At 37.6% G+C, this 23,999-nt stretch overlaps 2 protein-coding genes and 1 pseudogene across 2 annotated transcripts; 2 read left to right on the top strand and 1 right to left on the bottom strand.

The window, feature by feature from the left end:
* The first annotated feature begins 79 nt into the window (after positions 1-79).
* Positions 80-10,637, top strand: LOC131370473 (intraflagellar transport protein 46 homolog; annotated as a pseudogene).
* Positions 10,638-10,693: 56 nt separating this feature from the next.
* On the top strand, positions 10,694-19,169 carry LOC131370472 (nucleolar protein dao-5-like). The gene is made up of 23 exons (XM_058417819.1): positions 10,694-10,735; positions 10,971-11,092; positions 11,191-11,296; positions 11,467-11,585; positions 11,797-11,863; positions 12,310-12,443; positions 12,542-12,647; positions 12,818-12,936; positions 13,117-13,183; positions 13,426-13,486; positions 13,567-13,739; positions 13,819-13,915; positions 13,996-14,072; positions 15,306-15,442; positions 15,541-15,646; positions 15,817-15,935; positions 16,147-16,213; positions 16,660-16,793; positions 16,892-16,997; positions 17,168-17,286; positions 17,498-17,564; positions 18,009-18,145; positions 19,118-19,169. The coding sequence occupies exons 1-23, from the start codon at positions 10,694-10,696 to the stop codon at positions 19,167-19,169; spliced, it is 2,334 nt and encodes a 777-aa protein (XP_058273802.1).
* Positions 19,170-21,474: 2,305 nt separating this feature from the next.
* Positions 21,475-22,401, bottom strand: tnnt2c (troponin T2c, cardiac). The gene has a single exon (XM_058416619.1). The coding sequence runs from the start codon at positions 22,315-22,317 to the stop codon at positions 21,505-21,507; it is 813 nt and encodes a 270-aa protein (XP_058272602.1). The 5' UTR covers positions 22,318-22,401; the 3' UTR covers positions 21,475-21,504.
* Positions 22,402-23,999: the final 1,598 nt, after the last annotated feature.

Here is a 23,999-nt window from a genome sequence, read left to right as displayed (position 1 = left end):
CAAAAGCCAGGGGCGTAATTTCCACTGGGGACAGGGGGACATGCCCCCCCAAATTCGTTTGTTATGATTTTTTAACCGCATGCCGTCATCGCCATGGAGGAGCAGGTCTGAGCAGGACACAGAGAGTCTGCCTGTGTCGATGCACATATCTGCGTCCAGGAACATTGCGTACACACTGTAAAACTAACTCACCGAAAGGTGTAATGAACAGGTATCACGGTTGTGTAATGTAATGAACAGGTATCACAGTTGTGTAATGTAATGGACAGGTATCACGGTTGCGGCACAGTCAGCGATGAAATGCCAGAAGCAAGTTAATTTTTTTTGATGTTTGTGAGATTGTGTGACAATCTTCCATCCTGTATTCCAAATAAGTAGTGTATTCAACCCTGAATGTCTATTGTGTCTATTGTGTTATCAATTTTCCCATCCTTCTGGGTTATAGAAGTAAGGATTACAGATGATTACTTCCTACCCTGCTATAATACAGTGTTGGAGGCATAAAATTGATCTACTGTACGTATTTGTGCTGCACAGAAAATTAGCAGCAGGAATGTAAATATTTTAATTGGTTCATTAACTAAGGGTGGTTGTTTATGCATGAGAGACAATTATTAAAGTAATGATCAACATTTTCATATAATTACATATTAATGTTGCTGCTGTCTATCTGCAAGTGATATTACAGAATAGTGATGCAGCACACACAGTTCATGAAAGCTTTTTGCTTTTTCCATTCTGAACACCTGGATGTATCTCTGACAAACGTCCTGTGCAACAAGTGATTTATTTTACATTTTCAGGTACAGCGGTTAGTTTGAGATAAAACTTTATTTAACAGAGGAAATTGAGTCTCACATTATTTAAATTTTATTCACACACAAAACAGAACATTTTTGACTTTATAAAATGATTCTCTCTAGTCTTGGTGATCGGCCCCTTTTAAACAATAAAGAAAGTAAGGCATCATTTTTATATACATAGATTAATAGCCTTCTATTTTAGCCTTCTAATTTATCATTATAATCAACTTCATTATTTCCTGGATTTTGTATCACCATAGTCTCTAAATGTACATAAATGCAGGAAATGGGATTCAAATCAAAAACATTTTCCCCCATTTTGAGAAATAGCTTTTGAATTGAAATTAAGGAATTCACTATAACCCCCATTTATTTATTTGCCAAAGCAAGTAAGCACAAGTTTTTTTCTTAGACCACTAATAAACATTAGCTCTTTCTTTCTTTCTTTCTTTCTTTCTTTCTTTCTTTCTTTCTTTCTTTCAGTTTTACATGCAGGAGAAGCTGAACTGTATCGACTGTAAGGGCTACAAGGCCAGAGATAAAGACATGGTATGTTGTTTATGAACATAGTCTACTAATAGCACAATTTCACAATGATGAACCTAATTGTGGTTTAATGCAGTAGTGACAAACGTGACAATCTAACACACATATTTAGAAATCAGACTGTATTTGATTTGAAAGACTCCAAATAGAGCTAGTCTGTTAGTTCACTAGGGGGTAAAATAGAGCAATAAACTTGGGGTCATAAACATGGCTACTAGTAAAATGGCTAATGATTACTTTCTTCATTCAGCAAGCGAAAATATTTACATTATCCCAGGTAAATTCATTTACATATTCAGAAGGTAGTGCTTCAGTATTGTACTCAATATACAGTCCAATTGTGTATTCAGTATTTTTTAGTTAAATGTCAAAAAATATCTGTCTATCTATCCATCCATCATGGACTAAATGTAATGTGGCCCCTTACCAGATTATTATTAATTTGTGGGTAATAATTCAAAATGTCTGAACACTGAATTTAGTTCATGGATAAGATATAATGTAGCAGTAAAATGATCAGGTATTATGATGATGATGATTATTATTGTACTATAAACGTCCAGCAGCAGGTAATTAGTTGCATCATCATTAAAGCAATCACTATGTTCTGTTTTACTCACTTTTTCATCTGATTGAGTTCCTCATGTTTAATTCTCACAGCCGGATGCAAACTATCATCATCATTAACCTGCAGTTCAGCTGGAAGCCAACGGGCAGCTCCTTCATCGGCGTCAGCCCTGAGTTTGAGGTGGGTCTTTTCACTATTATATTCCTGAAGAGCAACAAGCGTGTTACCAACACCCAAAGTACTTGCTGGAGATTGTGGTTTATTCAGAATTATTCAGAAAATTATATTCAGAAAACAGTGCCCTTACATTACAACTGTAATCATTTACATGATAAATGGAATGTGATACCTAAGTGCATTTACAGATTGCCTCTGAAGAACCAAAACCATTGTTCATATATATATATATAAAGTATATATATATATACTTTATTTTCTATTTTCTATTTTTATACTTTTAAGATACTCTAGTTTTACTTTTATCTTTATTTTTTATGGATCTCTTTCTCAAATAATTTTATAAATGTTCACATTCCGGACAGTCGTGAAAAAACATTTCACTGCATGTCGTACTGTGTATGTATATGTATGTGACAAATAAAATTTGAATTTGAATTTGAGGTATTTGGCTAGAGAATCAACAACACATTGCATTGTGAGTAACTCCACAGATTATAGTGAACTCAGAAATACTATTACTATAAATGTCTTCATGTCTTCAGTTCTCACAGTGAAGTTAAGGTTTGTTGAGAGTTTGAGTGTTGAGAATTTTTTGTCTCTATTTTTCTAGTTATAGTTAGCAGTGTTGCATTAAGTTACTGAAGAGTTAACTCTCAGGGCCAGTCCCAAGCCTGGATAAAATGGAAGGGGTTGCATCAGGAAGGGCATCTGGTGTAAAACCAGTGCCAAATTGAAACATGTGGACCAAATGATCTGCAGTGGCAACCCCAAACAGGGAGCAGACGAAAGAATGACAACAACAACAACAGTTAGTGAAGTTGCATTAAATGTTTTGGAATTGATTGATTTATTTATTTTACACATTTAACTGCTAATAGATTATAATAGCTTTCTTAGATTGCACTAACCTACAAAAACACTTTATACTGGGTTAAATTCACTGTGATACTGTGCACACTGCTGGTGATATTCTGTCAGCTGCTGGGATGCTTTTTCAGTGGCTATGAAATCATAAAATTAGAAAATTAACTTGAAAGCAAAGCTAAATATATTTTAATATGTATTTAAATAGGCAGTATAAGCAAAGAAAGAAAAAAGAAAGCTGAGCAGAGAAAATGTACTTTCAAGAAGTGGATGAAGTCTACAAACTCAACTACTGTTGCAAGTTTTGATGATAAGTTTAGTCAGCAAACCCGTTGTGTTGAATCAATTAACTCGACTCATTAATATGCTGATTATGTGAATTTGATTTATTTATAAAATGATTTATTGCAAAATATGACTGACATTGAGATTTTTTAAAACGTCACACAAATAATAATAAGATGTGCAAATAATATAACACGAGTAGCTCCTGGCCACCTTCATTTTGTCAAAGACTGGAGACTCCTGAATTAAACTCTTACAGATCATCAAAATATGAACATATAACATGTATTCCACCTTTATCAAAATTAAAAGAAATAAGACTTGGAAGGGAACAGAAATACAACTAGATATTACAACACAACGGTTAAATATGGTACTGAATCAACATTAGAGAGGTTAAATGGTTGCCTAAAACACAGACAATAAATACGAGGTTTTAATTACTTCAATGTAAATGGTTAATAAGAAAGTACAGAACTCCTGTTAAACTTCATCATCTCTGCTAATATTCCAGATGTGTGTGCTAAATGTTTGGATTAGAAAGGTACAGTGTATCACTGTTGTTGGGAATGTCCAGAAATTCAAAATTTCTAGAAAGAAATTATAAAATGTTTGCCAGATACATTTAACACTAAAATTCCCTTGGATGTTAAACTCTGTGTTCCTAGAATACATTCAATGGACTTTATACAAACACTGAAACTGAGTAAACTTCTAGACTCCTGATGTCTCCAAGCCAGTAGAGTATAGTGATTGCATTGTGCTGGAAGAGTATGAAGATGCCATCTTTGAGAATGTGGATAAGGGAGATATCGAACTGTATTGGGTTGGAAAGACTAACTTACATTGCTAAGGGCAAGCAGAAAGTTCTGTTCAGCTCTGGGAACCCTACATAAGCAGTATTATTATTATTATTATTATTATTATTATTATATTGTATTGTATTTTGTTTTGTTTTATCTTGTTTTATTGTTGTTGATTTGTTTCATTCGAGTCATGCAAGTGTGATCAGTAGGAGATGTGCAGGGTGGTTGTTTCCAAGGTATGATGAGGTATGATGTCTGTATGATGAGGTGTGATGGAAGAAAAATATGACAGTGAACATATAAACATATTGAAAAATAAAAAACATACTGCTGTAATCATAAAAACTGAGCTGATCCTGAGACTCTTATTCACAATATGCTCATACCAGTGATGTTAGGTAAGCTTTGTGCTCAAAATATATTTACAAATATATGTGAATTCATTGGAGTTGGAATTAGAGGTAAGCAGTGGTAGATTCAAGCACAACTTCCTTCAGGCTATCTTCCTATGGTAAATGATCCACTCTGAAATATAGTTTTGTAGATCACTTTTATAACTGAATATCAGGGTAATAGCTAGAAACAGATGCATTTGAGCACTTAGTATCACCAGCATTTGTTTCACCCTGTGGACTTACGACATAAATACACAGATATCTCCATTCACACAGACAATTAGCATACTTTCTACAACACTGATCAAAGTTCTGGTAGTTGGCTACCAAATGTTGAGCAACTGAACGTTTCATCCATATATTAAAATTCATTTTTCATTTTTTTTTCATTCTTCTTTGGTATTAGAAAAAAAGTATTTTTGGTATTTACATTGATTATTATCACCTATTTAGTAGCATATTTCAAATATATTCAATTGCTGCAAATTTTCACCACCTTTATGTATTTCACTGGATACTGGTCAGTGTTGTGGTAAATGTGATGATTGATTTCTTGAATGGAGGCAACTGTATTTTGGTTTCAGGTCAACAGACATAAAATAAATGCTTATGATGACTTACAGCTGAAATGTGTCTCTTTCATTCATCAATCATGAAAGTGGCCTGCAAAACTATATTAAAGGGTGCCATCTTCAATGTGTAGTTCATCGGAGCAAAGTTGAACAACTTTGAACCACTTTTTGAAGAACTAGAAGGCTGTTTATCTCTGTGTAGGCAACATGCTCAAACACTGTAGCAATCTAACATTTGCTTTGGGTATGTTTTCTGGCTGCAGAGAGGATCATGTCAGCTTGGAGTCCTCAAGATAAACTAGTGACAGTATGTACTAGTGTATTCACATAAGTCTGGACTCAGTGACTAATTCCTCTTGTTCAACCAGGGCAAATTAGCCCTGATACATAATGTTTATTTTGTGAAATTTTAATGTGCATGAAAGACCCATAAATGTGACTTTTTTTGTCATTTCACGGAATTTAAAGGGGGGGGGGGGGGGTGATGGCTCAGACCCCAATGAGGGTAAAAAATAAAAAATAAATAAAATAAAATAAAATAAACGTTTTACTAACACGATAGGATGGTAAATTTATTGCAGCATTCTATTGTATTGCACATGTGCGCGCGCGCACACACACACGTCCTCTGATCCTTGCCGCGGTCTGCGGATTGAAGAACGCGCTGAAAGACGGGGAAGAGCCGAAGTCTGCCGCCGTTTTCATATGAAATTTAAAGGGGACTGAGGCGATCACGAATTTGTGTAGAGTTTATGGAGGCTTATGGGGGCTGAGTAGAAATGTTAGGGGGGGGCTAAAGCCCCCCAAAATGCCTAGCGACGCCCACGTCATCAGAATCAGAACGAGAATTTACAACGTTAGCAACGTCAGAGCGACAAACACACCTGCGTTGACCACACGAAGATCACGAAGTTTTATCAAGTGACCTCGTTTTTGAATGCGTAAAGTATTTATAAATATACAAATATAACTTCTATATACGTTTCTATAAAGGATTATAGTTTACCTCGACAGCTGAAATGCCCTTTTTCAAGAAGCTGCAAGCTAAGAGGTGGAACTTGAAGTTCAGCACCTATAAGAAAATCCAGTCTGAGGACTATGAGGTAAAAAACGATTTTTAATTAAAGTTCTTTCTTATTTTTATACTTGATCCAAACGCTGCTGTGAGAGATGTTGTCCTTTTCTGTGTGTATGTAACGCGCTGAGTTAGCATTAACGTATGGGATCGCTCCAATTCAAGTTGCAGCAGTAATCAGACAGCACTTCACATCTCGAGCTGTATTCTACTGGACACAGCGTTACTTATTTAAAGAACACAACTTAAATAAGCAAACAGAAATGAAAATAAAAACACTGGACATCCGGCACACATGCGGTACTCGAGGCTCAAGTGACTGCAGACTGTTCACAACAAAAACAAAAACAGCTTGCTGATCTTAAAGGAGCCACATCTTATTTCACTCGTTACATGTGAAATGGTCAGTAATGAATCAGTGGTTTATTTCATGTATGTATGCCATTTCGTGTTATTGCTTAACTAGCCTGCTATAGTGAGTACTTAAGCATCGCCTAGTCACGTGATTGTCACATGATCTCACTGCATTCAGAGAGCTGTTGTGGTCAGTCAGTATGTCAGATTGCTATCTTTACTGATTTTGGTAGACCAGTTGAAAATGTTGACTTTTAAAATATTGGTGTAAATGAGGAAGTATCATACTCTCTGGATCAGTGAGGAGTTCCAGATAAGAAGGTTGTAAAGTGATCATCTCTTGGATCTGAAAGTTGTATAAACATTATATACATATGAATGTGAAGATTTTATGGCTTATTATGACAAAGCATGAGAAATCTTAGATATATTTTGTATACTGAAAAAAATTGTGTCCAAAATATCCAATATCACCTTTACAAAAGTTTGAGTCGCCACTGGCTAGTAAATGTTTTATTTTACTCGCCAGACTTTTTACATGAAATGCATGAACTGCAACTGAAGAAAATAATAATAAATTAAACAAAACATACTTTATCTGTCTGAATTATTCTTTATGGTTGCATGTGGCTTTGCAAATTCTTCACAAACTGTCTTAAGTTCTCTGTGGCTCTGTGGGCTATCAAATGCAGTGTCATTTACACGACTCACAAAGCTCACCTCTTTCAAACTGTTTGTTTCATCCCTTTCTACAGTTGACAGTATAGACCTGATAAATGGTACATACTGTATGAGTAATAGCAGATACTTTAGATATTACGAAGCTTGTATCTACTGAAATTCACATAGTGTATTCATTTGTTAATGTTAGTTTTAGTTTGGCTCTAACACGTAAATAAGTATTGGTCTTTTATGTTTACTGCAGTGTGACATTTAAAAACATGTCTGTGTGACATTTTCAGCCTGAGCTTCTTGATAACCAGCCCTACGACGAGACTCTGGACATCAGCAACTCAGAAGAGCTGGCCAGTTTGGACACACGTACTCCACGGCAAGCAGGTCAGCTGAGGCTCTTAATGCTGTACATTTCAATGCTAAACATTTCCAGCATTGCTAAAGTATATTGTTATGTTTCCAGTCTTAAGGAACACAAGCCTACAGCAGCTGAATTACATGGCCAGTAGTGGCAATGATGAGTCTGAAGACAGTATCAAGGTAAATGAGTCTGCTATAAGCTGCAGGAGATCGCATAAAAGAAAAAAAAATGCCAATAATATGATACCAACATCAGAGTTTGAGTGTCATCGTATACTGATTTGATCCAGACATTCCTTTAGTACCCAGGCAAACTTTCTGCAAGCCTTAAGAAAATTGCTTTCGTATGTGTTCTTCATTATCCTGCTTGACCTGTCATTTTTTACTGCACACATTCATCACATTAAACGATTTTAGGCTAGTATTGACCCTTGTACAAAGATTCTGAGATTTAAAGCATTGAGTGTGAATGGATAAAATGAACCTTCTTTTAATTCATGGTGAAATTTCACAGCAAAAAAAGACAGGACCACCTGCTAGACCATGTGAACCAGCTGAAAACTGATGATGAGGATTATGATGAAGAGGATGATGATGAAGAGGATTCTGATGACACAGAGTCAGATGAAGATGATGGGGAGCCAAGACCAGCTCCAGAAGGGTAGGAACAGTGAAGGAAACAACATAAGTCAGTAACTCCTTGCCTGCCATCAGATTTAACTGTAATTTGTTTTTTTCCCCATAAAAGCTTCACCATAAAGGCAGGTGATTTGTGGTGTTTTGTACAGATTATGATTAATATTAAACATTCAGGCTAACATCTGGCTTTGAAAATGTTGAAGTTTAGAGGTATATTGATATCCTGCACCTTTTCAGAGAGTGATTTTCTTTAGAAGGCCACAGGGCCTCACCTATTGGAGCCAAAAAAATGACAGATAATACAGATGAATGAGATAAAATTTCAACAGCTCTCACTCACCGTCATTTAAAGTACTAGCTGGAGAATGATGTTTTTGAGGGCTTGTCGGTGCCATGCCTCAGAGAGAGAAACCATATGATTCCTTAACAAAGCTATAAGGATATAGAACGGTTTGTTTTTAATAGACCTTGTATGCAGTGGGTTTAGAAATTAATCAGATTGTGATATAGATGTAAAATGAAACTGGAGCATAGGATCTGCAGTCATCATTGTGTGGGGGTATGTCTCCCTACAGGGCATATGATCCATCAGATTATGACCATCTCCATGTCTCATCAGATATAAAAGACATTTTCCAGTTCATCACACGGTAAGCTGTGCGAATGTTCCTACACAGTTCGACATAAACCATAGACATTGTGGTTCTGAAGTGATGGAACATTACTTAAACATTGAAATGCATGTTCAAACATTTTTCTTATAATCTTAACATGAAAATGGATTAATATAAATGTTTCTTCCTTTCAGATACACACCTCAGAACATTGAACTGGATCATAAGCTGAAGCCTTTTATTCCAGACTTCATTCCAGCTGTAGGCGACATTGATGCTTTCCTTAAAGTAAGTGGATACTACTACTATTACTACTACTACTACTAATGATAATAATAAAATGTAAACATTATATGTTTTACGCCAATGTACTGTTCATGTGGATTAAAAGAAATGTACGAGGATTGCTGTTAAAACTACTGTATGTGTCAAGGTTCCTCGGCCGGATGGGAAGGTGGATGGTCTGGGCTTGGTAGTGTTGGATGAACCATGTGCTAAGCAATCAGACCCAGTGGTGCTCTCCATGGGGCTTTCTGAGAACAGTAAACAGCACAATGTCGCTGTGAGTACACACACACACTCACAAACAGTTCATCTGAAATACAGTGTAGAAATGAATTTCAAACTGTTTGATATATACAGACGCATTATTTAAAGAAGCTAGTTTGTGTTGTATTGTGCACGTTGATAAGTCCTCATTCCTCACACACACAATAAAAATATCTTTAATAGGAAGTGAAGGTGAAGAGTATCGAGAGTGCACAGAAGAACCCAAAAGCTATTGATGACTGGATAGATAGCGTCAGTGAACTCCATCGCTCCAAACCTCCAGCCACAGTTCTGTACACCAGGTACAAACACTAGCACACAGTGATTTACAGCTTGCAGTAACACACTATAAATTATAACAAACATTCACTTACAGTACACACAATACAGGATACATAAGCTTGAACAAACACTGTCCCACAACAAACGAAATTTCAATCTATAACTCAAGAAAGAAAGTAATGCCTTAATGTCTTCCTCAGACCCATGCCAGACACTGATACCCTGATGCAAGAATGGCCACCTGAGTTTGAAGAGCTTTTGGGCAAGGTTGGTTTTGAAACACTTTCATTAATGTGTGAAACCTAATTCCATGTATATTGTTTACATGAATGAAAGATCCAAGACTGTCAGCTTACAAATCTTGCCAGTCCACACTAGTGTCTCACTGTTTTTAAACAAGGATATTTCATGTTTATGAAGTGTATTTTTCAGTAACATCACACAAAATGAATGTACAGTAGAATCAGTCTCTCTCTCTCTCTCTCTCTCTCTCTCTCTCTCTTTCTCTCTCTCTCACAGCTGAACCTCCCCACAGCAGATATTGACTGTGACCTGGAAGAGTACATCGACACAATTTGCGGTTAGTTAAATTGTCCTTATTTTATTTAATTTTTTTACAATCTGCTTTATAATATAATTTTAATAGATGAATTTCTATAGGTATCTTGGACATTCCAGTATACGAGAGCCGAATCCAGTCTCTCCATGTCCTGTTCTCACTTTATTCTGAAATCAGAAACTTCCAGGTTTGTTTTAATTCTTTGGCTTTCCTGTGCTCCTCTCAACGCACATTTTTTTTTCGTTGCACAAAACTAAGTTAGCTCTCGAGCCAGCTGTCAATGTTGTCTAACTGTTAGTAGCGAATGTGTCAGCTGGCTATGCTGTTCAATTTAATTTGTGTGTGACGTTTTCAGCCTGAGCTTATTGCTAAGCCACCCAACAACAAGACTCTGGACATCAATGACTCAGGAGAGGTGGCCAGTTTGTACGCACCTACTCCATGGCAAGCAGGTCAGCTGAGGCTCTTAATGCTGTACGATTTCAATGTGAAACATTTCAAGCATTGCTAAAGTATAGTATTATGTTTCCAGTCTTAAGGAACACAAGCCAACAGCAGCTGAAAAGCATGGCCAATAGTAGCAGTGATGAGTCTGAAGACAGTACCAAGGTAAATGAGTCTGCTATAAACTGCAGGAGATTCACATAAAATTAAAAATACCAATAATATGATACCAACATCAGAGTTTGAGTGTCATCAGATACAGATTCAATCCAGACATTCCTTTAGTACGCAAGCAAACTCTCTGCAAACCTTAAGAAAATTGGTTTCGTATGTGTTCTTCATTCTCATGCTTGACCTGTCATTTTTTACTGCACACATTCATCACATAAAACGATTTTAGGCTAGTATCGACCCTTGTACGCCAACTAAACATGATGAAGAGGATGATGAGGAGGAGGAGGAGGATTCTGATGACACAGAGTCAGATGAAGATGATGGGGAGCCAAGAACTGCTCCAGAACGGTAGGAACAGTGATGGAAACAAATTGAAATCCATGTTCAAACATTTTTCATATAATGTAACATGAAAATGGATTAATATAAATGTCTCTTCCTTTCAGATACACACCACAGACCACTGTGATGGACAAACCATGTGCTAAACAATCAGACCCAACGGTGCTCTCCCCGTGGCTTTCTGAGAACCGTAAACAGCACAATGTCACTGTGAGGACACACACACACTCACAAACAGTTCATCTGAAATACAGTGTAGAAATGAATTTCAAACTCTTTGATATATACAGAAGCATTATTTAAAGAAGCTAGTTTGTGTTGTATTGTGCACGTTGATAAGTCCTCATTCCTCACACACACAATAAAAATATCTTTAATAGGAAGTGAAGGTGAAGAGTATCGAGAGTGCACAGAAGAACCCAAAAGCTATTGATGACTGGATAGATAGCATCAGTCGACTCCATCGCTCCAAACCTCCAGCCACAGTACTTTACACCAGGTACAAACACTAGCACACAGTGATTTACAGCTTGCAGTAACACACTATAAATTATAACAAACATTCACTTACAGTACACACAATACTGGATACACAAGCTTGAACAAACACTGTCCCACAACAAACTGGTTCAGCTGGCACAGCTGTTCCGCACAAACAAATTTCAATCTATATCTCAAGAAAGTAAGTAATGCCTTAATGTCTTCCTCAGACCCATGCCAGACATTGATACCCTGATGCAGGAATGGCCACCTGAGTTTGACAAGCTTTTGGGCAAGGTTGGTTTTGAAACACTTTCATTAATGTGTGAAACCTAATTCCATGTATATTGTTTACGTGAGTGTTTACATGAATGAAATAGTAGCAGTGATGAGTCTGAAGACAGTACCAAGGTAAATGAGTCTGCTATAAGCTGCAGGAGATTCACATAAAAGAAAAAATACTAATAATATCATACCAACATCAGAGTTTGAGTGTCATCAGATACAGATTCAATCCAGACATTCCTTTAGTACCCAAGAAAACTCTCTGCAAGCCTTAAGAAAATTGGTTTCGTATGTGTTCTTCATTCTCATGCTTGACCTGTCATTTTTTACTGCACACATTCATCACATTAAACGATTTTAGGCTAGTATTGACCCTTGTACAAAGATTCTAAGATTTAAAGCATTGAGTGTGAATCGATAAAATGAACCTTCTTTTAAATCATGGTGAAATTTCACAGCAAAAAAAGACAGGACCACCTGCTAGACCATGTGAACCAGCTGAAACTGATGAAGAGGATGATGATGATGAGGATGATTCTGATGACACAGAGTCAGATGAAGATTATGGGGCCCCAAGACCAGCTCCAGAACGGTAGGAACAGTGATGGAAACAAATTGAAATCCATGTTCAAACATTTTTCATATAATCTAACATGAAAATGGATTAATGTAAATGTCTCTTCCTTTCAGATACACACCACAGACCACTGTGATGGATAAACCATGTGCTAAGCAATCAGACCCAACGGTGCTCTCCCCGTGGCTTTCTGAGAACCGTAAACAGCACAATGTCACTGTGAGGACACACACACACTCACAAACAGATCATCTGAAATACAGTGTAGAAATGAATTTCAAACTCTTTGATAAATACAGAAGCATTATTTAAAGAAGCTAGTTTGTGTTGTATTGTGCACGTTGATAAGTCCTCATTCCTCACACACACAATAAAAATATCTTTAATAGGAAGTGAAGGTGAAGAGTATCAAGAGTGCACAGAAGAACCCAAAAGCTATTGATGACTGGATAGATAGCATCAGTCAACTCCATCGCTCCAAACCTCCAGCCACAGTACTTTACACCAGGTACAAACACTAGCACACAGTGATTTACAGCTTGCAGTAACACACTATAAATTATAACAAACATTCACTTACAGTACACACAATACAGGATACATAAGCTTGAACAAACACTGTCCCACAACAAACGAAATTTCAATCTATAACTCAAGAAAGTAAGTAATGCCTTAATGTCTTCCTCAGACCCATGCCAGACACTGATACCCTGATGCAAGAATGGCCACCTGAGTTTGAAGAGCTTTTGGGCAAGGTTGGTTTTGAAACACTTTCATTAATGTGTGAAACCTAATTCCATGTATATTGTTTACATGAATGAAAGATCCAAGACTGTCAGCTTACAAATCTTGCCAGTCCACACTAGTGTCTCACTGTTTTTAAACAAGGATATTTCATGTTTATGAAGTGTATTTTTCAGTAACATCACACAAAATGAATGTACAGTAGAATCAGTCTCTCTCTCTCTCTCTCTCTCTCTTTCTCTCTCTCTCGCAGCTGAACCTCCCCACAGCAGATATTGACTGTGACCTGGAAGAGTACATCGACACAATTTGCGGTTAGTTAAACTGTCTTTATTTTATTTAATTTTTTTACGATCTGCTTTATAATATAATTTTAATAGATGAATTTCTATAGGTATCTTGGACATTCCAGTATACGAGAGCCGAATCCAGTCTCTCCATGTCCTGTTCTCACTTTATTCTGAAATCAGAAACTTCCAGGTTTGTTTTAATTCTTTGGCTTTCCTGTGCTCCTCTCAACGCACATTTTTTTTGTTGCACAAAACTAAGTTAGCTCTCGAGCCAACTGTCAATGTTGTCTAACTGTTAGTAGCGAATGTGTTAGCTGGCTATGCTGTTTAATTTAATTTTTGTGTGACGTTTTCAGCCTGAGCTTATTGCTAAGCCGCCCAACAACAAGACTCTGGACATCAATGACTCAGGAGAGGTGGCCAGTTTGTACGCACCTACTCCATGGCAAGCAGGTCAGCTGAGGCTCTTAATGCTGTACGATTTCAATGTGAAACATTTCCAGCATTGCTAAAGTATAGTGTTATGTTTCCAGTCTTAAGGAACACAAGCCAACAGCAGCTGAAAAGCATGGCCAATAGTAGCAGTGATGAGTCTGAAGACAGTATCAAGGTAAATGAGTCTGCTATAAACTGCAGGAGATTCACATAAAAGAAAAAATACCAATAATATGATACCAGCATCAGAGTTTGAGTGTCATCAGATACAGATTCAATCCAGACATTCCTTTAGCACCCAAGAAAACTCTCTACAAAACTTAAGAAAATTGGTTTCGTATGTGTTCTTCATTCTCATGTTTGACCTGTCATATTTTACTGCACACATTCATCACATTAAATGATTTTAGGCTAGTATTGACCCTTGTACAAACATTCTAAGATTTAAAGCATTGAGTGTGAATTGATAAAATGAACCTTCTTTTAATTCATGGTGAAATTTCACAGCAAAAAAAGACAGGACCACCTGCTAGACCATGTGAACCAGCTGAAACTGATGAAGAGGATGATGAGGAGGAGGAGGATGATTCTGATGACACAGAGTCAGATGAAGATGAAGATGACTGGATAGATAGCATCAGTCAACTCCATCGCTACAAACCTCCAGCCACAGTACTTTACACCAGGTACAAACACTAGCACACAGTGATTTACAGCTTGCAGTAACACACTATAAATTATAACAAACATTCACTTACAGTACACACAATACTGGATACACAAGCTTGAACAAACACTGTCCCACAACAAACTGGTTCAGCTGGCACAGCTGTTCCACACAAACAAATTTCAATCTATAACTCAAGAAAGTAAGTAATGCCTTAATGTCTTCCTCAGACCCATGCCAGACATTGATACCCTGATGCAGGAATGGCCACCTGAGTTTGACGAGCTTTTGGGCAAGGTTGGTTTTGAAACACTTTCATTAATGTGTGAAACCTAATTCCATGTATATTGTTTACGTGAGTGTTTACATGAATGAAATAGTAGCAGTGATGAGTCTGAAGACAGTACCAAGGTAAATGAGTCTGCTATAAGCTGCAGGAGATTCACATAAAAGAAAAAATACTAATAATTTGATACCAACATCAGAGTTTGAGTGTCATCAGATACAGATTCAATCCAGACATTCCTTTAGTACCCAAGAAAACTCTGCAAGCCTTAAGAAAATTGGTTTCGTATGTGTTCTTCATTCTCATGCTTGACCTGTCATTTTTTACTGCACACATTCATCACATTAAACGATTTTAGGCTAGTATTGACCCTTGTACAAAGATTCTAAGATTTAAAGCATTGAGTGTGAATCGATAAAATGAACCTTCTTTTAAATCATGGTGAAATTTCACAGCAAAAAAAGACAGGACCACCTGCTAGACCATGTGAACCAGCTGAAACTGATGAAGAGGATGATGATGATGAGGAGGATGATTCTGATGACACAGAATCAGATGAAGATTATGGGGCCCCAAGACCAGCTCCAGAACGGTAGGAACAGTGATGGAAACAAATTGAAATCCATGTTCAAACATTTTTCATATAATCTAACATGAAAATGGATTAATATAAATGTCTCTTCCTTTCAGATACACAACACAGACCACTGTGATGGATAAACCATGTGCTAAGCAATCAGACCCAACGGTGCTCTCCCCGTGGCTTTCTGAGAACCGTAAACAGCACAATGTCACTGTGAGGACACACACACACTCACGAACAGTTCATCTGAAATACAGTGTAGAAATGAATTTCAAACTGTTTGATATATACAGAAGCATTATTTAAAGAAGCTAGTTTGTGTTGTATTGTGCATGTTGATAAGTCCTCATTCCTCACACACACAATAAAAATATCTTTAATAGGAAGTGAAGGTGAAGAGTATCAAGAGTGCACAGAAGAACCCAAAAGCTATTGATGACTGGATAGATAGCATCAGTCAACTCCATCGCTCCAAACCTCCAGCCACAGTACTTTACACCAGGTACAAACACTAGCACACAGTGATTTACAGCTTGCAGTAACACACTATAAATTATAACAAACATTCACTTACAGTACACACAATACAGGATACATAAGCTTGAACAAACACTGTCCCACAACAAACTGGTTCAGCTGGCACAGCTGTTCCGCACAAACAAATTTCAATCTATAACTCAAGAAAGAAAGTAATGCCTTAATGTCTTCCTCAGACCCATGCCAGACATTGATACCCTGATGCAAGAATGGCCACCTGATTTTGAAGAGCATTTGGGCAAGGTTGGTTTTGAAACACTTTCATTAATGTGTGAAACCTAATTCCATGTATATTGTTTACGTGAGTGTTTACATGAATGAAATAGTAGCAGTGATGAGTCTGAAGACAGTACCAAGGTAAATGAGTCTGCTATAAGCTGCAGGAGATTCACATGAAACAAAAAATACTAATAATATGATACCAACATCAGAGTTTGAGTGTCATCAGATACAGATTCAATCCAGACATTCCTTTAGTACCCAAGAAAACTCTCTGCAAGCCTTAAGAAAATTGGTTTCGTATGTGTTCTTCATTCTCATGCTTGACCTGTCATTTTTTACTGCACACATTCATCACATTAAACGATTTTAGGCTAGTATTGACCCTTGTACAAAGATTCTAAGATTTAAAGCATTGAGTGTGAATCGATAAAATGAACCTTCTTTTAAATCATGGTGAAATTTCACAGCAAAAAAAGACAGGACCACCTGCTAGACCATGTGAACCAGCTGAAACTGATGAAGAGGATGATGATGATGAGGATGATTCTGATGACACAGAATCAGATGAAGATTATGGGGCCCCAAGACCAGCTCCAGAAGGGTAGGAACAGTGATGGAAACAAATTGAAATCCATGTTCAAACATTTTTCATATAATCTAACATGAAAATGGATTAATATAAATGTCTCTTCCTTTCAGATACACACCACAGACCACTGTGATGGACAAACCATGTGCTAAGCAATCAGACCCAACGGTGCTCTCCCCGTGGCTTTCTGAGAACCGTAAACAGCACAATGTCACTGTGAGGACACACACACACTCACAAACAGTTCATCTGAAATACAGTGTAGAAATGAATTTCAAACTGTTTGATATATACAGAAGCATTATTTAAAGAAGCTAGTTTGTGTTGTATTGTGCACGTTGATAAGTCCTCATTCTTCACACACACAATAAAAATATCTTTAATAGGAAGTGAAGGTGAAGAGTATCAAGAGTGCACAGAAGAACCCAAAAGCTATTGATGACTGGATAGATAGCATCAGTCAACTCCATCGCTCCAAACCTCCAGCCACAGTTCTGTACACCAGGTACAAACACTAGCACACAGTGATTTACAGCTTGCAGTAACACACTATAAATTATAACAAACATTCACTTACAGTACACACAATACTGGATACACAAGCTTGAACAAACACTGTCCCACAACAAACTGGTTCAGCTGGCACAGCTGTTCCACACAAACAAATTTCAATCTATAACTCAAGAAAGAAAGTAATGCCTTAATGTCTTCCTCAGACCCATGCCAGACATTGATAACCTGATGCAAGAATGGCCACCTGATTTTGAAGAGCTTTTGGGCAAGGTTGGTTTTGAAACACTTTCATTAATGTGTGAAACCTAATTCCATGTATATTGTTTACGTGAGTGTTTACATGAATGAAATAGTAGCAGTGATGAGTCTGAAGACAGTACCAAGGTAAATGAGTCTGCTATAAGCTGCAGGAGATTCATATGAAACAAAAAATACTAATAATATGTTACCAACATCAGTTTGAGTGTCATCAGATACAGATTCAATCCAGACATTCCTTTAGTACCCAAGAAAACTCTCTGCAAGCCTTAAGAAAATTGGTTTCGTATGTGTTCTTCATTCTCATGCTTGACCTGTCATTTTTTACTGCACACATTAATCACATTAAACGATTTTAGGCTAGTATTGACCCTTGTACAAAGATTCTAAGATTTAAAGCATTGAGTGTGAATCGATAAAATGAACCTTCTTTTAATTCATGGTGAAATTTCACAGCAAAAAAAGACAGGACCACCTGCTAGACCATGTGAACCAGCTGAAACTGATGAAGAGGATGATGATGATGAGGAGGATGATTCTGATGACACAGAGTCAGATGAAGATGATGGGGACCCAAGACCAGCTCCAGAAGGGTAGGAACAATGAAGGAAACAACATAACTCAGTACCTCCTTGCCTGCCATCAGTCGATTTAACCGTAATTTGTTTTTTACCCCATAAAAGCTTCACCATAAAATAGTTGGACAGATAAATCTAAGGAGATTCATGGTGTTTTGCAAAGATTATGATTAATATTAAACCTTTAGGCTAATATCTGGCTTTGAAAATGTTGAAGTTTAGAGGTATATTGATATCCTGCACCTTTTCAGAGAGTGATTTTCTTTAGATAGCCACAGGGCCTCACCTATTGGAGCCAAAAACATGACAGATAATACAGATGAATGAGATAAAATCCAACAGCTCTCACTCACCGTCATTAAAAGTATTAGCTGGAAAATGACATTTTTGAGGGCTTGTCAGTGCCATGCCTCTGAGAGAGAGAAACCATATGATTCCTTAACAAAGCTATAAGGATATAGAACGGTTTGTTTTTAATAGACCTTGTATGCATGTATATTGTTTACGTGAGTGTTTACATGAATGAAAGATCCAAGACTGTCAGCTTACACATCTTGCCAGTCCACACTAGTCTCTCACTGTTTTTGGCTTTCCTGTGCTCCTCTCTGAAATGTCAGATTTATCAGTGTGCTGCCTAAACAACCCCTGAAACAATTGGTGTATGCAAGGGTTTAATTTTATATGGTGTAAGTTCTTCTTATTGTTTATCTTAACACAGCTTGCAATTACAATACAGTCTGCATTACAATGCTATAATAGCTTTCTACAAATGGTGTAACAACTATTTATGAAGACTAACCTTGTCACATGGCCTTCAGAGCGAACGACTGTAGAATGTTCAGAGGAAATATTTGTAGAAAAAAAATCTGATAAACTACTTCTTTCTTGTGAAATTTTGAAGACTTGAATGTATATTTGTGAAACACCAGTTTTGCATCACAGCTAAGACTACATGACTGAATATTTCTATTATCTTGTTTCCTTTAGCACTAAGAATTTGGCAGAGGCAACCCTCTACGGACAGCTTGAGCATCATTGAGCATGAAATGTATGAACTGCAAATGAACAAAATTATAATAAACAAAAAAACATACTTTATCTGTCTGAATTGTTCTTTATGGTTGCATGTGGCTTTGGTTTGTAGAACCTAGATTCAAATTCTTCACGAACTGTCTTAAGTTCTCTGTGGCTCTTTGGGCTATCAAATGCAAAGTGTCATTTATACGACTCACTAAGCTCACCTCTTTCAAAACCCCAAGAAGTGCCAGCTCCAGTCTGTGACCCATACACTGAATGTCTATCAGTTTTGGATTGTCCACTCTCAGTTTTGCAACAACACCAGCTGTTTGGCCCATGTTCACCTTTGCACCATGAGCACAAAATCCAACAAGGTTTTGCTTCCAGTCATCTAATCCAAATTTTGACATTTAGGATTGAATGCAGTCAGTCACACCATCAGCATAAGCATGTAACTGCTCTATGCCAGAGACAAGATGATTAACTGGCAGCCCATCATGTAAATACCTGACATATAGAGCTTAATTTTCTGTCACTGAAGAATCTCTTGCACCATCAATCATGATTGATATGTAATTGGACCTTTTCACTTTATTTGCCTCTGTATCCTCTGTAAATCTGCTGCAGTATTTGAAAAGGGTTCAGCGCACATACATCATTATCATACGTTGGGGAAATGTCTAGGTCATTTTTTTCTGCAGCATAATTAGTAGCTTCATCTGAGTGAAACTCCTCCTTGTGTTTATGTACATTACATCGTGTTTGCAAACCTAACGTGAACGCACAGGTTTAAAGTGCTACCAACTGTCTCATGCTCCCTAGTGGAATGCCCTTCTGCGGTAGCAAGGTTAATCTGTGAGAGGAGCATTGTGTCTGCAGCCCGACTGAATAAGGCTGTAGTCATTTTTGTAGATGAGACCCATAAAGCTGAGGCTGTGATAGTCAGTACCAGAAATGGCATAATTCTCACAACATTTAGTAAGGTTTGTCTTAGTCCTTTAATTTATTACACATCTATGTGTGTATGGATGATGGCTATCTGGCTTTTTTTTTTTCTTTTTTTTTTTTAGCTTTCTGTGAAAGTAAGTTAGTAACAACTTCTGTATGGTTTAAATGCCTAGTCACACCTAAATTAGAACCCCATTATGAAACAAAAACCATTAGGCATCCAAACAAAATCCTTTGTGTAGTTATTGTTCAACACGCCTTTAACATTTTAAGCAGACCTTAGCTGCCAGTGTGAGAGAATCTTCATGTGTTCTGAATAAAAGAAAAAGCATTTAACATTTAATCAAAAGTGAATAAAACGTTTTATTAATGTTTAGTTGGTGCTAAAAATAATCTTAAACATGGTCCGCGATTGTCTGTTCATTGTAACATTCAGTTTGAGGTGTGCTGTCGAGGTTGAGATAATGCCGTGTCCATGCAGGCATGCCTTCCATTCCACCACGTAGATAAAGACAATGTTCAGTGGATAATACACTTAAAAATAGCACCTTACAATAGATAGCTACTTTAATGTGACTAAAGTTCTTCCACTTATAGGAAACAAAACTTTTTTTCTTCTTTCCAATAGCTATTTCATACAGTTGAGTGCAAAAGTTTGTATACCCTTAGGACAAAATGAAAAAGACATGATAAAAATGTCATTTATAGCAACAAGACATTTGGTGTGTGAGGTTCCACAGATGTTCCTTTCTTATTACAAGTAAGAATAGAAAAAAAACAACATACTATTATATGATTCATATACTTATATATTTGTTGTAACAATTTGTATCTACTTTGCAGTATTTGATTTTAATATTTTCTCTCAAATAACTCATCTTCTTTTCCTGTGTAACTATCTATAACCTCAGGATTTCCCTTGGGACCTCTTTCCCTACCCACCCACACTTCCTTCTAGAAATGTGTGGTTAATTAGGCATGATGGTTCATTAAATCTTTGCCCATTCTTCTTGAATGGCAGAGGTCAAACCCTGCATTCTTTTGAAACAATTTTCCTGTTGAAATCTGCCTTATGTATTATTGCCCTGACTATTTATTTATTTATTTATTTATTTATTTATTTATTTAATTAATTTTTTGGAGATACCTTTCAAATTAGTGAATCATTTTCCTCTTTTCCCTTCATACACCACAGGAAATGCAAACCCTTTGCCCTCAATAGTATAAGTGATACAGAATCATTAACACACTGAATGTCTATCAGTCTTGAGTTTGTAGTGGCAACAAGTATGGTGTTGGCTGATCTTTCTAAGCAAAAGTATTCACTGTAAATCAAAAAAACAATCTGATTCTTCAAAGTTAAATCAATAAAAGTTCACCACATCATCATATTCCCTAATCCACACTATCTACTTCCAGGACTTCCTGGTGGTCTTGGTTGTCTTGCTGTACCTCTGATGGTCACTGACACGGTTGCGCAGCACATTGATGTCATACTTCTGCCTCTTCAGCTGCTCACCCAGGTCAAACTTCTCAGCATGGAGCTGCTGCAGCCACTGCCAGAGATCTCTGGCCTTTTCAGCCAGTTTCTCTTGGTTAAGGTGGTCGATGTTGAGCGGTTTGCGGCGTTCCATGAGTACCTTCGTCTTCTTCTCACGTTCTGTCAGCTTCTTGCCCCTCTTCGGTTCTACCTTCTGCAGATAGCCTCCATAGCCCTTATTAGCGAGGAGTTTCTTCTTCTTGGCGTCCTCCTCAGCCCGGAGTTTAGCTGCCTCTTCCTCACGCCGTGCCCTTTCCTCAGCCAAACGAGCCTGTCTCTCGCGATCCTGCTCGGTTCGAATGCGCTGCTGCTCGGCGCGATCTGCACGTCTGCGCTCAATGCGGGTCTTCAGGGCCACCAGCTCATCTTCCTCTTTCTGCCTGTTGGTGAAGTGTGCCTCAATGAGGCTCTGAAGTTCATTGAAGTCCTTCTCGACACGTTTGCGATGGAGGTCATCAAAGTCCACCTTCTCGCCATCAGGAAGCTTGGGAGGGATAATGGCTGGGACAAACATCTTTGGTTTGGGCTTGGAGTCTTCTTCTTCTTCTTGTTCTTCTTCTTCCTCTGCCTCATTTTCATTATCCTCTACTTCAGGGGCCTCCTCTACGTTCTCCTCTTCCTCAACTTCTTCCTCTTCTTCCTCCTCGTCATACTCCTCCACAAACTCCTCAGTGTCAGACATTGTAGCTACGCTGTGATCTGTCTTTGAGAGAACAGAAGATTGAGGAACAGCCTCAGCTCACCACCAACTGGAGATAAGACGACTGAAGGGGGTGAGCTTTTATAGAGTCCTCTTGGACCATGTGACCTCTCTTGAGTAAAACCCCTCAAGCTTTGGACTGTGAAGGGAGGTTTTTGGACAGATGCACTGAGAGCTATTTTCTTCTCTAGACCTTTTCAAGTGTCTCTGGGACCCATATCCAGGCTCTGACCTCTGGTATGTGCTTCCTACCAAGTCTACCAAGTTCTTTTTTCAGTCACAAAACAGATGCACACATTTGTGCCTCATAATAGGTTCTCTTGCAAGGCAAGACACCAAGCTTATCAGTTGCCATTAGTAGTTCTTTCAATCCTAATAAGATCTGACACAACAAATATAAATGTTCAATTATTGAGTCTGATTTACAATTTCATGTTATTATAACCTGGAATAAAAAAGTTTTTGAAACCATTGTAACTTGTACCATTTTGATTTCTTGTCATTTTTAACCCCTAAAACCTCCAGTGACTTCCAGGAACCAGACATAACTTGCTCTTTCTTAACAACATACCTTTAATTTTTCTTTCATTTGCAAATTAGCGCACTTACTCACATAACATTCCTACCATGTGAGACACCAGTCTCCAGAGGACAAACTACAAGAATAATTGTATAACCTTAAGGGCTGTATAAATGATATCAGGAACATATCCTTGTTCAATCCAAGGATATTCTAGTGGGTTAGGGGTCTTGTTTAAGGGGTCAACTTAAGCAAAATAACGACCTGAATAGAAAAGAAAACAAAAGACTGTACATATCTAATGACTGGGATAAAGTCAGTGGGCAGGCACATCTGTAACTTGGTAGCTGGTATATATTAAGGTTGTGTCTCAGGCTGTGTCCTTTTCCTTTAATACCTATTTAGTTTTGTATATAGTCAAGTGTCCATAGACCTGTCCAAACAGTGTCACACAAAAAGCTCTTAAATTTTGTAGAAGGTTGTATTTGCTAATTGAACCATGCCTTGTGCCCTGTGTCTTCTAAGGTTCAGGTTCCCTGCAACCATGTAGGATAAGTGGTGTAGAGAATGGATGAATGGATGAATGGATTTGTTCTTAGAAAATAACTTCATAATTTGCAGAAAGGATGTGTATGAAGTGAGGAAAGTGCGATGGTCCCTGAGAGCTGCAGTAGGAATGCATTCATTTGTACAGCACTTTACTCCTTTTATGAACATATGGCATCATGTTAATAAACCATATCACAGTTATATGCTGCTTAAAATCTATAGATCATGTCAAATAATAAGGATTTCTTGATGTCTGTTCTCATGCATAATGCTATAATACCCTCAGTGGCCATTTTATTAGGTACCCATTTATAGATGCATTTTGTAGGTGTACAGTTGCTTACTGTAGACCACCTGTTGTTCTACCCAGTTTCTCAGCCCCACCTTTGTCCTGTCAATCAAAGGAAAGAGACCACCAATGAGCCAGATATTACTGGGGTAGCATTCTCAGGAAAGCAGTAACACTGATCCAGCAGTGGTTTAGTAGCGCAGCAGCTTCGACAATAGAATGAGAGACAATAAAATGGCTCCTGTGTGGCTATACAATAGCTTTATTGCGCTCCGCAAATAGCTTCCTGTTATCATGAGAAATCCT

Source organism: Hemibagrus wyckioides, linkage group LG19, assembly GCF_019097595.1.
Source record: "Hemibagrus wyckioides isolate EC202008001 linkage group LG19, SWU_Hwy_1.0, whole genome shotgun sequence".
Taxonomy (NCBI): Eukaryota; Metazoa; Chordata; class Actinopteri; order Siluriformes; family Bagridae; genus Hemibagrus; species Hemibagrus wyckioides.
Note: the sequence above shows the minus strand (reverse complement) of the source record. Positions and strands in the feature narration are given on the sequence as shown.

Bases quoted from the DNA above. Each gene is read 5' to 3' on its own strand.
- LOC131370472 (XM_058417819.1), top strand. From the start codon at position 10,694: ATGGCCAATAGTAGCAGTGATGAGTCTGAAGACAGTACCAAG. The intron at 12,444-12,541 runs GTAGGAACAGTG...TCTTCCTTTCAG, and splicing joins CCAAGACCAGCTCCAGAACG to ATACACACCACAGACCACTG. The intron at 13,916-13,995 runs GTCAGCTGAGGC...TTATGTTTCCAG, and splicing joins ACCTACTCCATGGCAAGCAG to TCTTAAGGAACACAAGCCAA.
- tnnt2c (XM_058416619.1), bottom strand. From the start codon at position 22,317: ATGTCTGACACTGAGGAGTTTGTGGAGGAGTATGACGAGGAGGAAGAA.